At 40.3% G+C, this 19,201-nt stretch overlaps 1 protein-coding gene across 11 annotated transcripts in view; it reads right to left on the reverse strand.

Annotated features, from left to right (window-relative positions):
- Positions 1-19,201, reverse strand: part of Bclaf3 (BCLAF1 and THRAP3 family member 3) — a 61,164-nt gene that overhangs the window by 40,140 nt on the left and 1,823 nt on the right. For 8 of the 11 annotated variants that reach the window (XM_050164347.1, XM_050164349.1, XM_050164344.1 and 5 more), the window contains exons 2-3: positions 18,058-18,110; positions 2,176-2,252 (exon numbers count right to left, since the gene is read on the reverse strand). In XM_050164347.1, the coding sequence (XP_050020304.1) occupies positions 2,176-2,216 (41 nt within the window). In that variant the 5' untranslated portion in view covers positions 2,217-2,252; positions 18,058-18,110. Of the gene's footprint in view, positions 1-2,175; positions 2,253-9,967; positions 10,048-18,057; positions 18,114-19,201 lie in introns of all 11 variants that reach the window. The other 3 variants (XM_050164341.1, XM_050164340.1, XM_050164342.1) reach the window with 3 other exon arrangements.

Raw genomic sequence — 19,201 nt, forward strand, 5'->3', positions numbered from 1 at the left:
AAGTCGGTAGACTTGTAAAGACTCCCATATTCATGACAAACACTGTAGTTTACTCAGCCTTAAAGATAAAGAAGGTGGCTGGGCATAGTGCCTCACACCTTTAATCCCTGTACTTGGGAAGCACAGGCAGGTAGATCTCTGAGTTTGAAGCCAGTCTGGCTTATATACTAAGTACTAGGTCAGCTAATGAGACCCTGTCTCAAAAAACAAGTCAGTCAAAACAACAAAAGACAAACAAACAAAAAAAAGATAAGAAAGAACACAATAAAGCTTACCTTTACACCTGAGAACCTTTCTGCCATGTGACCTGACCAATTTCTCATCATCTCCTTTAAGGTTTAATGTCTCCAAATCAGTAAGAAAGGTGTGCCCTGGCATTTTTTTTAATTTACTTGCTCTAAGAAGCTCCTAAGTAATTGGAGCAATCATGAATGAATCCTTTTTTTTTCCAATGAAAAATCTGGATCATTACAAAAGAAAGGAAGAATACCTATTTTCTTCAGTACCTATTAGGACATTCACTGGCACTACTGTCTTCCAGAGACACCAAGCTAGACAGAAGCAGAAACTGTCATCCAGATGACTATACTTCATCACAGGATGGGAAGTAACTAGCGGCTCTGAGGATTTACTGGGATATTTCATCTCTTTTCATTGCTAAGGAGAGAACCTGACAGAGGCAAACATCTTCCAGACTGAATGAAATTATTCAAGATTTAACTTTATCCCTTAATTCCATTTAAATCTACTCTACCGCTGTATTTTGTGTCTTATTGTATAGTACTTACTTCTTCTAGAAATAGTTGTTTTAATGGTTAACATTTCTAGTTCTCCTAAAAGGACAAAACAGACCCTAAGAGCCTGTTAGAGACAACTGTCCAGTCTCTAGAATGTTGCAAGTAGTGACAACTTTGGTTAGCCAGGAAACAGCCTTGGAAACAGAGATAAGGTCTCCCTCGGGGTTAGAGGGTTTATTTGTTTGTTGCCCATGATAATAAGATAATACTAACTACAAGTGACTCAAGTTCCTCAGTTGTCTCACAACCCCAGAACCTGTGACTGTTTTGCATCATCCACCAACCAGCCACTCTGAAGAGCTGGCCCTCAGGAGATCCTAGAAGGTAGAGCGAATATTTCTGACATGGGGAGTGCCTTGTGGCAAAGTTGTATGTTGCTTGCAAGTAGGACCAAAATGTCAAACCTTTCATAGTTCTTAATAATAAAAAAAACCCTGGAGAAGGAATTAGAAAATCAGGCACTATGCTTGACGGAATCCTTGTGCCCATTACCAGAGCCTCATTCACTAAAAGAATAAAATAAAATGATCTCTGTGCTATCATCCATGTTATAGTCATTTCTATCTTTATATTCGCTTTTCTTTTTGAAATTTCTACCAAATACAACATGATTTTGTGGCATTTATAAAACTAAATGACCGATGACTTGATATATTATTGAAGCAAGAACAATAGCCACGCTATATTAACATAAAAAATCATAGTTCATTTTTCATGTTATGTAATAGTAGTCCTTTCCATCAGTCCAAAAACTTACTGGCTACAAAGCAGAATTATTCTTTCCCTACAAGTGCAGAATGCTTTCCCCACTGGATCAGAACTGCCTATTGCGTTACTCCCCTACAGCCAACCCGTGAGCTTGCTGAGGCCATGAAGATGGCCCTACTTGTATTTGTAGTCCCAGAACTTGGCTGTACAATAAACTGGTTGAACTATTCCAATCTAATTATGTGTACTATAGTATTGATACTAAATACCAGAAAAAATGAAAGTTGAAATATAATTGAGCTATTTAAATCCACTATTCTGCCAAGACAGAAAACACTTTATTTTCTGACTAAATTTCTTGAAACATATTATGAAAACTTAAATAAAGCATACACTGAAGAGTTGTAAACCTCATTAGCTAAAAGGAATTTAACCCTCTCAAACTCATTTCTCATTCTGGTTGTGGTCACTGAATTCCTTTTTATTATAAATTCAAGCTACCAGCCCCAATTAAAAAAAAATTCATCAGCATCCTGGATTTAGAAATACTGATCAATTGCCTATTGTGAACATCCAGGTCCAGTGAGCTTATTGGAAGTTTAATGGAAGCTTGAGCAGAAATGATGATTTCCAAATTCAAGTTAACTGCGTAAGACATGGAACTCCTCACCTTTGTTTCCACCTGGGGGATCTGGATCTTGACCGTGCCATCCTTTAGCATATGAGTCACCTGATCCACTTTTCACACTGCAAAGAAATAAAACATTAGCAAGTTTGTTTGTTTGTTTGTTTTTAGAGTGCAGTATGCTCTGGCAAATGCAAAGAGAAAGCTGCTTAATTCTTCTGTGCATCTATTTCCTGATCTGCAAAACAGGAATAAGAGCACCCTCCTTAGTAAAATACTGTCAAGATAAAAAGACTTCAAAGAAGATCAACAAATGGTTTCTGTAAAGGACTACATTGAAATTTGTTGTAGATGTTGTACAACATAAGATATGAATTAAGTCTATTAATTCTGTCTTATTAAAATAATCCCTTTAGCCAGGCAGTAGTGGTGTACACTTTTAATCCCAGCGCTCAGCATGTAGAGGCAGGTGGATCTCTATAAATTTGAGACCAGCCTGACTGGTCTACAAAGTGAGTTCTAGGACAGCTAGGGCTACACAGAGAAACTCTATTCCATAAATAAATAAATAAATAAATAAATAAATAAATAAATAAACAACAAAAATAAAATAAAACCAAACAATCCATTAAAATGTAAAAACAGAGCCAGGCAGTGGTGGCACATGCATTTAATCCCAGCACTCAGGAGGTAGAGGCAGGCAATTTCTTTGAGTTTGAGGCCAACCTGATCTACAGAGCAAGTACCAGGACAGTGTAAAAACATAGCTAGGCATGGTAGCATAATCCTAGAACTTGGAAAGCTAAGACAAGAGGATGAGTTTGAAGACAGCCTGTGCTATATACCAAATTTGAAGCCAACTTGGGTTACACAGCAAGACCTTACTTCAAAAAAAGTAAAAGACATGGTAGACCATCTTGAGATGTACTATAAATATAAAACACACATCAGCTTTCAAAGGCTGGCCAAATAAAAGAAGGCAAAACACACCTCTAGCTTTGCTATCATACCAACATTGAAAAATAAAACAGCATACTCACAAAATAGAAAAACAGAAAAAAAAAACTACTCTAGCCTGGTAACATCTCAGCACCCGTGAAAACCCAACCCATATTTAACATTTTATGCTTAAATCTAAAGTATGTACTGTTTATTCTGACTTGTCCTGCAATTCCCTTTCTGCAATATTTCCAAGGCAACTGCATCTGAGTAGTGGAAGTTCTGAGGTTTCCACTCTCTACTCCTACCACTACTTATCTGCCCACCTTTTCTGGTTTGTCTGACTTATTCTTTTGTTTTCTGGTCAGGGGTCCAACCAGTTTTGCTATGGAATAAACCTTCAGTATACTGTATAAATTACACTGTAATTGGTTTCATAAAGAAACTGATTGGCCAATAGCTGAAACAGGATAAGGTTAGATGGGAAAACCAGAATAAGAACACTGGGAAGAAAGATGGAGTCAGAGTCATCGTCAGGCAAACATGGTGAGGTTACAAGGAGATACAGGGGGAGCAAGATATATTGGAGGACAGGTAAAGCCACAAGCCACGTGGCAATACATAGATTAATAAAAATAGATTAATTTAAATTATAAGAGCTAGTTAGTAATATGCCTAAGCTATTGACCAAGCATTTATAATTTATATTAAGTCTCCATGTAGGTTCTTTGGGAACTGACAGGCAGGGGAAAAAAAAGTCTGCCTACACAGTATTTAATGTATGACTTAGGTGCAAATCCATTCTTGAGTGAAAGAGGACATTGCCTAAAGAGACTGATCTGCAGCCCCTCACCCTACACCATTTTAGTCCTGAGGCAGTTTATTCCCACCACCACCCCAGTCAGCCAAAATAAAGAAAAAGGACCCTGTTGAGGTAAACTGACTGTAGAATAACACTGAGGGTATTTAATCTTGATTGCCAGCAGGATTTAAAAAACAATTTCAGCCAGGTGGTGGTGGCCCACACCTTTAATCCTAGCACTTGTGAGGCAGAGGCAGGCGGATCTCTGTGAGTTTGAGGCCAGCCTGGTCTACAAGAGCTAGTTCCAGGACAGGAACCAAAAGCTACGGAGAAACCCTGTCTCGAAAATCCAAAATAAATAAATAAATAAATAAATAAATAAATAAATAAATAAATAAATTTCACTTTTTGTGTGTATGGTTGCAGAGGTAGCCTCATGATGATTAGGGTGGGGGGGTGTCAAGGCTGTCTTCCTGACTTCAGGTGTTTTCTTCTCTCATTTTCTACAATAAGGTCTCTTACTGCCCTGGAGCACACCTGTTTAGCTGGACAGACTAGACATCAAGCTAACGGAGTCCCATTCCTAGTTCCCTTCCCCACATTTCTGGGTTTCCCAATATGTACCATTATGCCTGGCTTTTATGTGGAGGTTAAGGATCTGAACTCAAGTCCTAATAAGCAAGCACTTTACATAAGCTTAATTAGTAGATCTTCAGATCCAAAACATAAAGTTCCTTCCCCAAATACTGCCTTATAACTTTTCACTTACAGCCTGCAGTCTCCTTGCCTCCCATTTCTGCCATTGCCAACCCTAACCCCTTGTTATGTCTCCACCACTGCCCAGCATTATTTCACTTCTTTGGCTGGTAATGGACACAAGAGAGTTGTCTGGCTCTCAGTCACTTGCTAAAGCTTCTCACAAAATTTTGAGATTGTACATGGGCAGGTGGAATTGTTAGGAGATTATCCTTATGTCGTTCCTGGACTGGGCCCTGGCTTCTAGTTGTATTTTCTCCCCCTTCTTTATATTTAATCAGATACTTAGTATCTTTTTGTAATCATCAACTACATCAAGAAGGAAACCTTTGAAGTTTAGTTCAACAAGGACAGACTCTATAGTATAAGGCATGGTTTTCAAGATATGGCTTTCAAACTGCCCCAAGGTAGTCACCTTCACAAACAACCATATTTTTAGGACCCTCATTTAGAAATTATAAAGGGGTACAGAATTAATAGGATGCCTAATTTGGGGGAATATATTCCAGTCTTGGTTCTCTCATGATAGACCACAAAAGTACAGAGGATAACAAAAGGTCTGACTCTTACAGGAGCCCCATCAAAGTTACAGAAAGGAGAAAAGTACGAGCATGGATTTTTGATAATGAAAAGAAAAAAAAACATAGATATAGAAGAGAAAGTGGGAAGTACTCTACAACAAGTGGGCACAGGAGACCACTTCCTACGTATAACCCCAGAAGCACAGACATTAAGGGCATCATTGAATAAATGGGACCTCCTGAGACTGAGAAGCTTCTGTAAAGCAAAGGACACTGTCACTAAGACAAAAAGGCAACCCACTGACTGGGAGAAAATCTTCACCAACCCCGCAACTGACAAAGGTCTGATCTCCAAAATATATTAAGAACTCAAGAAACTGGACCGTAAAAGGCTAATCAACCCAATTATAAAATGGGGCACTGAGCTGAACAGAGAATTCTCAACAGAAGAAGTTCAAATGGCCAAAAGACACTTAAGGTCATGCTCAACTTCCTTAGCGATCAGGGAAATGCAAATCAAGACAACTTTAAGATACCATCTTACACCTGTCAGAATGGCGAAAATAAAAAACACCAATGATAGCCTTTGCTGGAGAAGTTGTGGAGAAAGGGGTACACTCATCCATTGCTGGTGGGAATGCAAACTTGTGCAACCACCCTGGAAAGTAGTGTGGCGGTTTCTCAGGAAATTCGGGATCAACCTACCCCTGGACCCAGCAATACCAGTCTTGGGAATATACCCAAGAGAGGCCCTATCATACAACAAAAGTATATGCTCAACTATGTTCATAGCAGCATTGTTTGTAATAGCCAGAACCTGGAAACAACCTAGATGCCCTTCAATGGAAGAATGGATGAAGAAAGTATGGAATATATACATATTAGAGTACTACTCAGCAGTAAAAAACAAGGACTTCTTGAAGTTTGTAGGCAAATGGATGGAAATAGAAAACACTATCCTGAGTGAGGTAAGCCAGACCCAAAAAGAGGAACATGGGATGTACTCACTCATATTTGGTTTCTAGCCATAAATAAAGGACATTGAGCCTATAATTCAGGTTCTTAGAGAAGCTAAATAAGAAGGAGAACCCAAAGAAAAACATATAGGCATCCTCCTGAATATTAACCTTCATCAGGCGATGAAAGGAGACAGAGACAGAGACCCACATTGGAGCACCGGACTGAAATCTCAAGGTCCAAATCAGGAGCAGAAGGACAGAGAGCACGAGCAAGGAACTCAGGACCGCGAGGGGTGCACCCACACACTGAGACAATGGGGATGTTCTATCGGGAACTCACCAAGGCCAGCTGGCCTGGGTCTGAAAAAGCCCAGGATAAAACCGGACTCGCTGAACATAGTGGACAATGAGGACTACTGAGAATTCAAGAACAGTGGCAATGGGTTTTTGATCCTATTGCACGTACTGGCTTTGTGGGAGCCTCGGCAGTTTGGATGCTCACCTTACTAGACCTGGATGGAGGTGGGTGGTCCTTGGACTTCCCACAGGTCAGGGAACCCTGATTGCTCTTTGGGCTGATGAGGAGGGGGACTTGATGGGGGGGGGGGAATGAGAGGCAGTGGCGGGGAGGAGGCAGAAATCTTTAATAAATAAATAAATTTAAAAAAGAATAAAATAAAATAAAATAGAAAAAGTCAAAAAAAGAAAAGAAAAGAAAAACAACATAGAAAGGGGTTGGGAAGTTAGCTCCATTGTAATCTAGTGCCAAAAAGTAGAAATAGACAGATTGCTAACCTATGTAGCACAGTCCAGGCCAATGAGAAACCACCTAAAAAAAAATGAAGCTGGAGAGAAATAGCTAAAATTCTTATTGAGCAGCCAGGATTACGTGTGGTTCAAATCCCAGGTACCTGTATGGCTATGTCAATCTCAGCACTGGGGACCAGAGACAGAAAGATCTCTGGGACTTGCTAACCAGTGTAGCTAAATAAGAACCTCCAAGTTTAATGAGAGAATCTATCACAAAAATAAGGTAAAATGACTGAGGAAACAATCCCAACATCAATTTCTGGCCTCTCCTTGAAAGCCCAACACATGTATACACAAATATACACAGTGGATGCACCTGAGGAAAGACACTCGGGCTGTCCTCTGGCCTATACATGCACATACATTTGGGTAAAAGATTTTATATCAGGGCATAGTGGTGTACACCTTTATTCTCAGCTCTTTGGAGACACAGGCTGATTTAGTTCAAGGCCAGCCTGGTCAGCATAGTAAGTTCCAGAACAGCCAGGGCTACATAGTGAGAGCTGTCTTAGAAAAAAAATGAAAAAAAGGAAAAATTTTGTAATATAAATAAGATTTTGTCCTAGACTTAAAAAAAATACTAGTTTGATTTTTCCCAAACAGAAGAGTAAAAACAAAACCACAAAACTACAGAATATCACAAAAGCTCCAAGTTTAGTTGGAAAAGGCTTTCTAGGGTGGTGACCCTAGATCAGAGTCCCTCAGTCTAAACACCAATGATTTGATGTTAAGAACGACAGTACTGCATATGAAGGGTGGTTGGTCTATTGTTTTGATCAGAAAAGTCCTTGAACCACAGCATCAAACAAGCTGATAGAGCTGATCCAAGCTGGTGAGAGCTCAGGGACTCTAGACAGAACTAGGCCCTCTGCCTGTGGGTGACAGTTGTGCAGCTTGGACTATTTGTGGAGACCCTAGCAGTAGGACCATCATCTATCCATAGTGTATGAGCTGGTATTTATAAAGAAGGGAAGAGAAAAAAAAATTGAAGTTTGGTTTTGTATTTTACAAAGAATCTCCCCATCCCTTACATTCATCTGATCTGGTTGATGAATGTTGATGAATTCTAACATGGAATTGTTGCCAGGAACAGCAGCATAGGTCTAATCAAAGTTGAATGCTGGGACAGGTGTTTCTCTAGGAGTTCAAGGGCCTTGGTTTACAAAGGAGTGCCAGGAGAGTCAGAGATACCAGTCTCAAAATCAAATGAAAAAATAAAAATAAAGATTGAGCCTGATGTGGTGGCATATACCTTTAATCTCAATACTCAAAAGGCAGAGGCAGGTGATCTCTGGGAGTTCGAGGCCACACTATTCTGATTATGCAGTCAAGACTAGCACTCAGGAGGCAGAGACAGGTGGATCTCTGTGAGTTCGAGGCCAGCCTGGTCTACAAGAGCTAGTTCCAGGACAGCCAGAGCTACAGAGAAACCCTGTCTCAAAAAAACAAAACAAACAAAAAAAAACTAGTCAGAGTTACAAAATTATACTCACATAATAAAAATTAAATTTAAAAATATACAACTGAGCCAGGAGGTGATGGCACAGGCCATTAATTCCAGCACTTAGGAGGCAGAGGCAGAGGCAAGCAGATCTCTGTAAGTTTGAGGTCAGCCTGGTCTACAAGAGCTAGTTCCAGGACAACCAGAGCTACACAGAGAAACTCTGTTTCAAAAAACCGAAAAGAAAAGAAGGAAGGAAAGAAAGAAAAGTGAGAAAGAGAGAAAGAAGAGAAGAGAAGAGAAGAGAAGAGAAGAGAAGAGAAGAGAAGAGAAGAGAAGAGAAGAGAAGAGAAGAAAGGTTATCCTTCCCTCTGCCCAGCCAAGCATTTGTCTTGGACATAGTAATAAACTAGCTTAAATATGAGCTAAATTTAATTCTGCGACCCTGGTGGCTCACCTTCACACTGTCAGGGGTGGAGAGGGGTGACTTTTCTACAGTGAGAAACCTCAAATTTCCAAAACTACCACAGGTGCTGGAGAGGGAACAAAGGGGCAGCGTGGGTGGCACAGCTTCTGGTTAGTAGTCATTTGTACTCAACTATAAATGTGAAAAGCACTGCGCAGGCACAAACATCTCTACAAAATGTTGGTTGCCATTACCACTGTCCTACTGCCATTACTGCTACCATCATTCCACCACCACCCAGGTGTTCCGATTGGGTCACATTGGCCACTGGGGAAAAAAAAAGCACCCTGAATTGGGATGAACAAAATGACAGAAAGTAAATGTGTAAGAGTGAAGAAAGCAGGAGAAAAGAAAAGCAAGAAATCAAAATCAAGTCTTACCTTCTTTCTGGAGATTTGACTTTCCAGCTCCTCAAAAAGGACAGAAAGACAGAAAGAAAGAAAGAAAAAGGAAGGAAGGAAGGAAGGAAGGAGAGAAAGAAAGAAAGAAAGAAAGAAAGAAAGAAAGAAAGAAAGAAAGAAAGAAAATGGGCACCTCTAACCTTCAGTTATGCATGAGGGTTTTCTTTTCTGCTTCTTTGCTTCTTTTTGCTACTTTGTTTCTTTTGGGGGACTGGGGATTAGACAAGGCTGGCTCATGGGTCCCAGAATCCACCTGTCTGCATTTGCTGTAGTCCAGCAAGAAAATAATTTTAAGGCGGGAAGGGCAAGATGGCTCAGCAAATAAAGCCACAAGCTGCTTTTGCTGAAGACCTTGGTTCAATTCCATGCTAGAACTCCATTTCCAGGGAAACAGACGCCCCCTTCTGGCATCCAGACACACATACACATAAAATAAAAATAAGTCTTGCAAGGCAATGGTGGCTCATGCCTTCAATCCCAGCACTAAGGAGGCAGAGGTAGATAGATCTCTGTGAGTTTGAGGCCAGCCTGGTCTACAGAGTGAGTTCCAAGATAAACCAGGACTACACAGAGAACCTCTCAAAAAACAAAAAGCAAAAGTCTTAAAAAATAAGTGTAAGGGCTGGAGAGGAGGCACAAGAGGAACACTCGTGCACTGCAAGAATATATACAAGTATAAGTAGACTGGAAGTACCCCAAAATGTTGAACATGCCCATATCCAAATACCACATAAATATGTACCTTGGAGTGGAGACTCTCAAATTTTGGTGTGCACTGGAATACCTGGAAGGATGGTTAACAGAGATTGCTAGATCCTAATCCTGGTGTTAAAAGGACCACAAAAAGAAGGATTTATTATTATTGTTGTTGTTGTTGTTGTTATTGTTATTATTATTATTATTTTGAGACATATATATTAAATATATCAGGAAAAAAGTTGTATATATGCCATAGTCATTATCTCTGGTTTTTCTCCTCCCAATCTTGCTAGTCACATTATCAAGTTGGTTTTCCACCACCTCTAGCCATAGAACCTAACTATTCTAGCCAAATCATTAATGAAACTTATCAGCCAAATCTATAGTAACATCTCCTTCTATTCTTTCTTTACTTTGACTTCATTTCCCCCTCTTGGCAAACTGATCTTTTACAGTGAGCTCATTTTTCTTACAGTGACTTCAATCCTTAGACTATTCGTCATCTATACTCTCCCCAGCACTCAGGTTCATAGTTTTATATACTTCCTATAAACCACCAATCTCAAAATTTCCATCTCCAGCCTCCACAATTCTCTAATCTTTTATAAGCAGTAACCTATTTGGTATTGTAAGTATAGCAAATTCCTGAAACCTCCCCCCATCTATTCCTTATACATCTTGCTCTTCCTCACAAATAAATGGCTTTACATTTCAATGAATAGAAATTACAATGTCCAACAAACAAATGAAAAGATACCCTATTAAAAATCCAGGAAATACAGAGAGAACGAGCTCCACCAGAAGCAGAAGCCAGGAGCAAACCCGATCCTGGGACACAAATGGATCAGGATTGACCCAGCAACCAGATCCAGAGTCAACGATCTCCACCAGAACAGGTACAAGGGAGGAACCCCTAAGCAAGTGAGCCAGAGACTGCTGAGGGTCCAGACGTGAATCCAGGACCTTCAAGGGAGTAGACCTAAGCCAACACTCTGGTGGGTCTGGGCCAGCGTCTAGGACCTCCCAGGAACTAGGCTGGAACCAGGACCTCGGTCAGCCTGGGCATGAGTGAACCTGAACCTCTGAGGGAATAGACAGGAACCAGAGATCTCAGCAGGACTAGATGAGAGTCTGGAACCTCAGAGAGAGTAGGCCTGATGATGTGGGAGTGTCATATATCAATCTGTTGATTTCATTGATTAATGAATAAAGAAACTACTTGGCCTGATAGGTTAGAACATAGGTGGATGGAGTAAACAGAACAGAATGCTGGGGGGAAGAGGAAGTGAGGCAGACGCCATGCCTCTCCTCTCCATGGCAGACGCAATGAAGCTCCAGCCCAAGATGGACGTACACTAGAATCTTCCCAGAAAGACTGTGGTGCTACACAGATTACTAAATATGGGTTAAGCAAGACATGAGAGTTAGCCAAGAAGAGGCTAGATATAATGGGCCAAACAGTGTTTAAAAGAATGCAATTTGTGTGGAGTTATTTCGGGTGTAAAACTAGCCATGTGGGAGCCGGGTGGGATGAAAAGTAGGCCCGCAGCTCCTTCTATAGCCTGAGCCAGGTCCTCTGTGGGTTCCGGCACTGGTTTGTGATGTCAAAGGGAAAAGGCAGGAACCTGGAACCCCTGCGGGTCTGAGCACAATTCTGAGACCTCTGAGCACGTAAGCAGGTCCCCTGAGGGTTTGAGCGCACCCTAGCCTGGAACCTTCCAGGCAATAGACCGGAACCAGAAACCTTTCCATGTCCAACTCCAACCTAGGGACTTCTGCAGGAGGGAATCCAGACCAGGATTTACAGATACAGGTCAAAGCCAGTTACCTAAGCCAAAGTTGCCCTGAGGTAAGGAACTCCACCTGGGGCAACAAATTCCACAGGAGTGAAACTGAAAGAGACTCCTAGGACAGAGAGAGCCTGAGGAAACAAGTTCCACCAGGGCAGAAGCCAGGAGCTAATCGAACCCTGGGAGCCAACCCAGTCCCAGAACACTGGCTGATCAGGACTGAGCCAGCAACCTGACTCAGAGTCTGCTATCTCCGCCGGAACAAGATTGGGACTGAACCAGTTACCTAAGACACAGAGAGAACAAGCTCCACCAGAAGCAGAAGCCAGGAGAAAACCCACTCCTGGGACATGGGCGCATCAGGACTGAGCCAGCCAGTGACCAGATCCAGAGTCAGCGATCTCCACCACAACAGGTCCAACTCCAAGCCAGGGACTTCTGCAGGAGGAGATACAGACCAGCATTTACAGAAACAGATCAAAGCCGCAGCCTAGGCCAAAGTAGGATTGAGACAGCAGACTCCAAGGGAACAAGCAGACAAAGCAAAGGAGCACTGAGCTACCTCCAGGAACAGGAATAACCAATGGGGTAACTAGAACTGTGACACTGACTGTACCACAAGGAACAACCATCTGAGCTTTGGATTCACTGGCACCTAGATTATTCAACAGAATCTCAGACAGCCCCAACCACACCTATTAGAGGAAAAGATGAGTAGAAAAGGTAAAATCACATGCTACACCACAAAGCAACACAATACCAGTAAAACCTAAAGAAATTGGACACCAAAAGATCACATAATCCAATAAAAAATGGAGTACAGACCTAAACAGAGAACTCTCAACAGAGGAATCTAAAATGACTGAAAGACACATAAGGAAATGTTCAACATCCTTAGTCATCAGAGAAATGCAAATCAGAACAACTCTGAGATTCCATCTTACACCTGAAAGAATGGCCAGGATCAAAAACACTGATGAAAACTTATGCTGGAAAGGTTGTGGAGAAAAGGGAACACTTCTGCACTGCTGATGGGAATGCAAGCTGGTACAGCCCCTTTGGGTGTCAGTGTGGCAATTTCTCAGAAAATTAGGAAACAACCTTCCTCAAGACCCAGTAATACCACTTTTGAGTATATATCCAAAGGATGCTCAATCGTGCCACAAGGACATGTGCTCAACTATGTTCATAGCAGCATTGTTTGTCATAGCCAGAGCAGAGAAACAACCTAAATGCCCCTCGACCGAAGAATGGATAAGGAAAATGTGGTACATTTACACAATGGAGTACTACACAGCAGAAAAAAATTACGACAGCTTGAATTTTGCAGGAAAATGGATGGAGCTAGAAAACATTATTTTGAGTGAGGTAACCCAGACACAGAAAGACAATTATCACATCTACTCACTCATAGGTGGTTTTTTTTAACATAAAACAAAGAAAGCCATCCTACAAACCACAATCCCAGAGAACTTAGACAACAATGAGGACACTAAGAGAGACTTACATAGATATAATATACATGGGAAGTAGAAAGTATAAAAAGACAAGATCTCCTGAGTAAATTGGGAGCATGGGGACCTTGGGGGAGGGTTGAACGGGGAGGGTAGAGGCAGGGAGGGGAGCAGAGAAAATTATAGAGCTCAATAAATATCAATTAAAAAAAGAACCCAGGAAATAAAAGTGAAATATTACCTTATAGTCATGGGTTTTATTTTAAAAATTAACAGTGGACAGCATCTATTTTTTGACAAATAGAAAAAGAAAATTTCTCTACAGAAACCATGAAGCAGAAGAAAACTACAAACCTACACTCAAAAGATAATTAAATGTTGTATATTAAAAACAAGAGACTATTTTAAAAATCACCTTGAATTAGAAAGTGAGTGACATATACCTATGTGAGAATCTCTACCTTGAACCAGTCTAAAAAGAAATAAACCAAAATCCAATAAAAAAACAAAAAGAAATATAAGAAATAAAAAAAGCTAACTGAACTCTGTTGTGTACAGGGAGGCATCAAAAGTTTAGTTTTTCAAAAGTGGAACTTCCAAGCTACTCAAAGGAGAATAAACTCGAGTGAAAATGTAGTAATCAAGTACATCGAAAGAAGACATTAAAGTAAAACAATGGAAAAATAAAAATGGCATTGGGAGGAGAGTAAAAAGGAAACAAAGTTAGAAAGCTACAGAAATATAGAAAAGTAATATCTGTGTGATTATAGCTCCTGATAAAGAAAAGATTCATGCATGGTATTGTATGTTTGTAATATCAGCACTCGGGGAGCAGAGGTAGGAGAACTGCTCCAGGTTTGAGAACAGCCAGGACTACATAGCAAGGCCATCTCATAATTCCAAACAAAAATAGAAAACAGACAAACACAAATCTTTAATAAATTTTAAAAATCACAATTTGAGGAAACCAGGCAGGTGGCATACTTTCGCAGTGGATCACTCACCTAACATGTACAAAACCCTGGGTTTAATTTCCAACCTCACAGGAATAAAAAAAAGAAAATCTCCTTTCAGTAATAGAAAAATAGCTGAAATAGGGTTCATCAAGATATCTAGGGTAGGTATACAACATTCAGCTCTGAAATGCAGTCTACTAAATACTATTTCATTTAAAGATAAAATCATGAAGAGTTCCAAGCGCAAAAGAACTAATAACTTAGAAATCCATGGCTTTGGGTTCAGTATCTAGCATAGCCGGTATACTTACTGCTGATGGGAATGTAAATGATACAGCCAGCCACTTTAGAACAGTCTAGCAGTTACTCATAAAGTCATAGTGTTACCATATGGCCCAACTATTATTCCATTCAGGTATACATAACCACAATAATTGGAAATATGTCCATACAACATCTTTTTACAACAATGTTAATAGGAGTATTTATAATAGCCAAAAGGTAGAAAAACCTCAAATGTACATTAAGACATGAGTGAACAAAATGTCATAAATATACAGTGGAATATCTAAGCATAAAATATGAAGTAGAAATTGATACATGTTACAACATAGATGAACCTCAAAGCATAAATTTCATTGATGGAGGAGGGTCATCTGTCTATGTGTTACTTTCATTGGTTAATAAAGAAACTGCCTTGGCCCTTTGATAGAACAGAAAATTAGGTAGGTGGGGAAGACAGAATAGAATGCTGGGAGAAAGACGGCAGTGAAACAGTCGCCATGATTCTCCTACCCGAGACGGATGTAGGCTAAGATCCTTCCCGGTAAGCCACCACCTCGTGGTGCTACATACATTAATAGAAATGGGTTAATCAAGATGTGAGAATTAGCCAATAAGAGGCTGAAACTAATGGGCCAGGCAGTGTTTAAATGAATACAGTTTCCGGGTAATTATTTTGGTTAAAGCTAGCCATGCAGGAGCCAGGTAGCAGGAAGCAGCCCGCAGCTTCCACTACATTTCATTTAGCGTAAAATATCCCAGCACTCAGGAGATAGAGGCAGGCAGATCTCAGTGAGTTCGAGGCCAGCCAGGTCTACAAAGCAAGTTCCAGGACAGCCAGGGCTACTTCTACAGAGAAACCCTGTCTTGAAAAAACAAAACAAAACAAAAAAATTCAAAGAAACGGAATGATGGCTAATGTTTTTTCTTTAGGTTTTTTTCTTTTTGGAACAGGGCTCCCTGTCAGGAAGGCTGGCCTCACACCTGCTGTGTAGGTGAGGATGATGACATTCAACTCTTAGTCTTCCCTTCTTATATCTCTCAAGTTCTGGGATTCCAGACATCCACCATCACCTCTAACAAGAACTTTTTGGGTGAAGAACTATTCTGGAATTAGACTTATGATAATGTGTGTACAACTATATGAAAATACTAAAAATACTGAACTGTACACTTAAAATGGGTGAATTATGCAAAAAAGATTCCACACTAAATGAAAATTCAGTATTTACAAATGCAATGAATAAAAATTCTCAAGTAAAGCCTTTGCAACAAAACAGAGGAATAAGTGTGCTCAGAGGAAAGGGAAAAGCAGAAGTGAGGAGATCACGCATGGATTATTTTGATGGTCACAAAGCATGTTACCTTATCACCAGTTCTTCAGTAAGTGCATACAGAACTCCACTGCTGCTTATCATTCCTATAATTTGGTTACATGGGATAAAGTAATTCCTATCTTTCTCACACAAAGAAAAACAGAAAAGTAAACATCTTAGAAAGAGGTTAAATACAAACATAGGCCATTAAAACAAAAATACTAATGTTCCCAGGGACTGGGGAGATGGCTCAGTAGGTAAAGTTCTTGCCATACAAGCACAGAGACTTGTTGGTTCCCCAGAACCCATGAAAAAAAAAAAACAAAACAAAAACAATGGGGAGTTTACAAGTCTTTCTTCCATATGCATGCCATGGCATGAACATGCAAATACACACTAAGTAAGCGTAAAAATGATAAGTTTTTAATTTTTTTTTACTTTATATATATATTGTGCTGGTCTGCATACATGTTTGTGTACCATATGGAACCCATTAAGGTCAGAAAAGGTCATCAGATAAACTGGAACTGGTGTTTCAATAGTTGGGAACAATCATGTGGATTGCTGCAAACAAAATCCAAGTTCTTTATAAGAGAAACAAGTGCTCTTAATTGGTGATTCATTTCTTCAGGCATAAAGAACTGTTTATTTAAAATTAAAAAAAATTGACAATGAAGCAAAGCATAGTGGCTCACATGGTGGCTCAGCACTTTGGAGGCTGAAACTGGAAGATAGCTATGAGTTTTAGGGCACCCTGGGCTACACAGAGTCTAAAGTCAGCCTTGATTATAGAGTAATACCCTGTCTCAAGTGAGGTGTGTGTGTGTGTGTGTGTGTGTGTGTGTGTGTGTGTGTGTTTGTGTGTGTGTGTGTAAAGACTAAACAATCAAATTCTATGGGATGCACTAAAAACAGTGACCAGTTAAAAAATTATGAGACTGAATCTCCATCATAAACACTCCATCAATAAAATGTTTGCCAAGTAAGCATGAGGACCTGAGTTCATCTCCCTATCACCTACATAAAAAGCTGGTCCAGCAGCACAACTGTAATCCCTGGGCTGCAAAGGCATGTGCTCGCCAGCTACTCTAGCACAATTAATGAATTGCAGGTTTAGTGAAAGACTCTGTCTCAAAAATAAGACAGGACAATGAGCTGGCTCAGCTTACAAAGATGCTTTGTACATAAATAAGCATGACAAATGAGTTTGATCCCCCAAACCAAAGGTAGATGAAGAGAACTGATTCCACGCTGTCATCTGACCTCCACATATGTCCCAGCACATATGTGAGTGCATACCTGAACTCTAACAGTAAATAAAAATTTAAAAAATAAGATAGGCAACTATCAAAGAAGACAATTGATATCAAACCTCTGGCCTTAACATGCATGCAACACTGACATAAATACACACACACAAATTCATTGTAATAAACGCAATACAAATAAATACTACAAATAAATAGTAAAATAGTACAAATGAATAATAAAATCAGTACAAATTAAAGACTAAATATGTGTCATTTATAAGATATTAAACACTTAAAATAACAAAGAAAAGCGGCTGGGATGAAGTTTAGTTAGCACAGTGCTTGCCTAACATGCATGAAACCCTAAGGTTCAGTCACCAGAACCACATAAATCAGTAGTTCTCAACCTGTGGGTCACAACCCCTCTTGGGTTGTCAAGTAGCCAGTTCATAGGGGTTACCTAGGATTAGCAGAAAACATAGATATTTAGCAAAATTACAGTTACGAAGCAGCAACAAAAATAATCTTGTGATTGGTGGTCACTATAACATGAGGAACTATATTCAAGGGTCACAGCATTAGGAAGGTTGAGAACCACTGATATAAATGAAGTGTAATGCACACATACCTCTAATACTACTTAAAGAGATACAGGCAAAAGGATTACAAATTTGGAGTCAAGACAGTCTAAATGAGACTGTCTCAAAAAACAAAGGAAAAGTCAGATGGTGGTGGTGCATACCTTTAATCCCAGCACTCGGGAGGCAGAGGCTCTGTGAGTCCAAGCACAGCCTGGTCTACAAGAGCTAGTTCCAGGACAGCTAGGACTGTTATAAAGAGAAATTCTGCCTCGGGAAAAAAAGAGATAGACAGATTTTTTTCAAGACAAGGTCTCACTATATAGCTCTGACCTGGAACTCTGTAGACCAGGCTCGTCTCTAACTCAAAGAGATCTCCCTGCCTCTGCCTCCCTAGTGCTAGGATTAAAGGTGTTAAAACCACTATGCCCAGGGAAATTGGGTCTTAATAAAGTGCCTAGGATGGCCTCAAACTTGTGACTGTTAGGCAGACATGGTGCTACATACCTGTAATCCAGACACTCAGTACCCGAGGCAAGCTTGGGCTTCACAGTGACAACCTGCTTGACACATACACACAAACAACAACAACAAAAAATCAAAACCTGAGGGTTAGTGATACAGCTAAGTAGGTAGAGTGATTGTCTGGCATACAGGAAATACTGGGCTCAATTCACAGTACTGGAAGAAGCACACGCACACACCTGAATCTGCAACCTTTTTTGTTTATTTGTTTGTTTTTTTGAGACAGGGTTTCTCTAGCTTTGGAGCCTGTCCTGGAACTCTCTCGGTAGACCAGGCTGGCCTCCCAGAGATCCGCCTGCCTCTGCCACTGTCTGTGCCGCCACTTCCCAGGTTGTATCTATAATCTTTTGAATCTAACTTTTGAGTGCTGAAAATTGAACTCATGGCTTCAAACATGCTAAGCAAGTTCTCTATCAACTGAAATCCATGCCTAGCCCCAGAACAGCTTTCAAAAAGTCTAACTTTTTTTGTGTGTGATTGTGGGCATGTCCTTCCTTGTATGTGTGTTCATGTGTATGCAACCATGTGGAGACCAGAAGTAGCCATCTTCCTCAATAGCTCTTCACCTTACTTGTTTTAGACAGGGGTCTTCCATTTCAACTTACCTGGATGGTCTCCAGGGACCCTCCTCCCTGTGCCTCCTGAGAGCTGGAGTTAGAGGTAACTGCAGCTCTGGCTTTTTATTTGGGTACTGGGAATCTGAACTCAGGTCCTCATGATTAGTCATTTTCCCCAGTCCCAAGAGATTTACTTTTAAATTTTTATGTGCCTAGCTGGGTGATGGTGGTGGCACTCGCCTTTAATCCCAGCACTTGGGAGGCAGAGGCAGGCCTGGTTTACAGAGCTAGTTTCAGGACAGCCAGGGCTGTTCGAGACATACCCTGTCTCAATAAATAAATAAATAAATAAATAAACGAAATTGTGTGCTACAAAATGCTCCTGTGCTCTGAAATTTTTACAAGAAAGCAAAAACTGCAATAAGACAAGGTTTATGAAATGTATTTTCCATAAATGTCTCATATGACCCTAAAAGAAAGGTAAGGCAAACACATTATAACACCTTGTCCATTGTTGAGGAAATATCTTAGAAAAAGTAAAGTGATTTGGCCAAGGTAATGAGATAATA

The sequence above is a fragment of the Alexandromys fortis genome, unplaced genomic scaffold (assembly GCF_014885135.2).
Source record: "Alexandromys fortis isolate MF-2015 unplaced genomic scaffold, M_Fortis_MF-2015_v1.1 scaffold_147, whole genome shotgun sequence".
In the NCBI taxonomy this organism is placed as follows: Eukaryota; Metazoa; Chordata; class Mammalia; order Rodentia; family Cricetidae; genus Alexandromys; species Alexandromys fortis.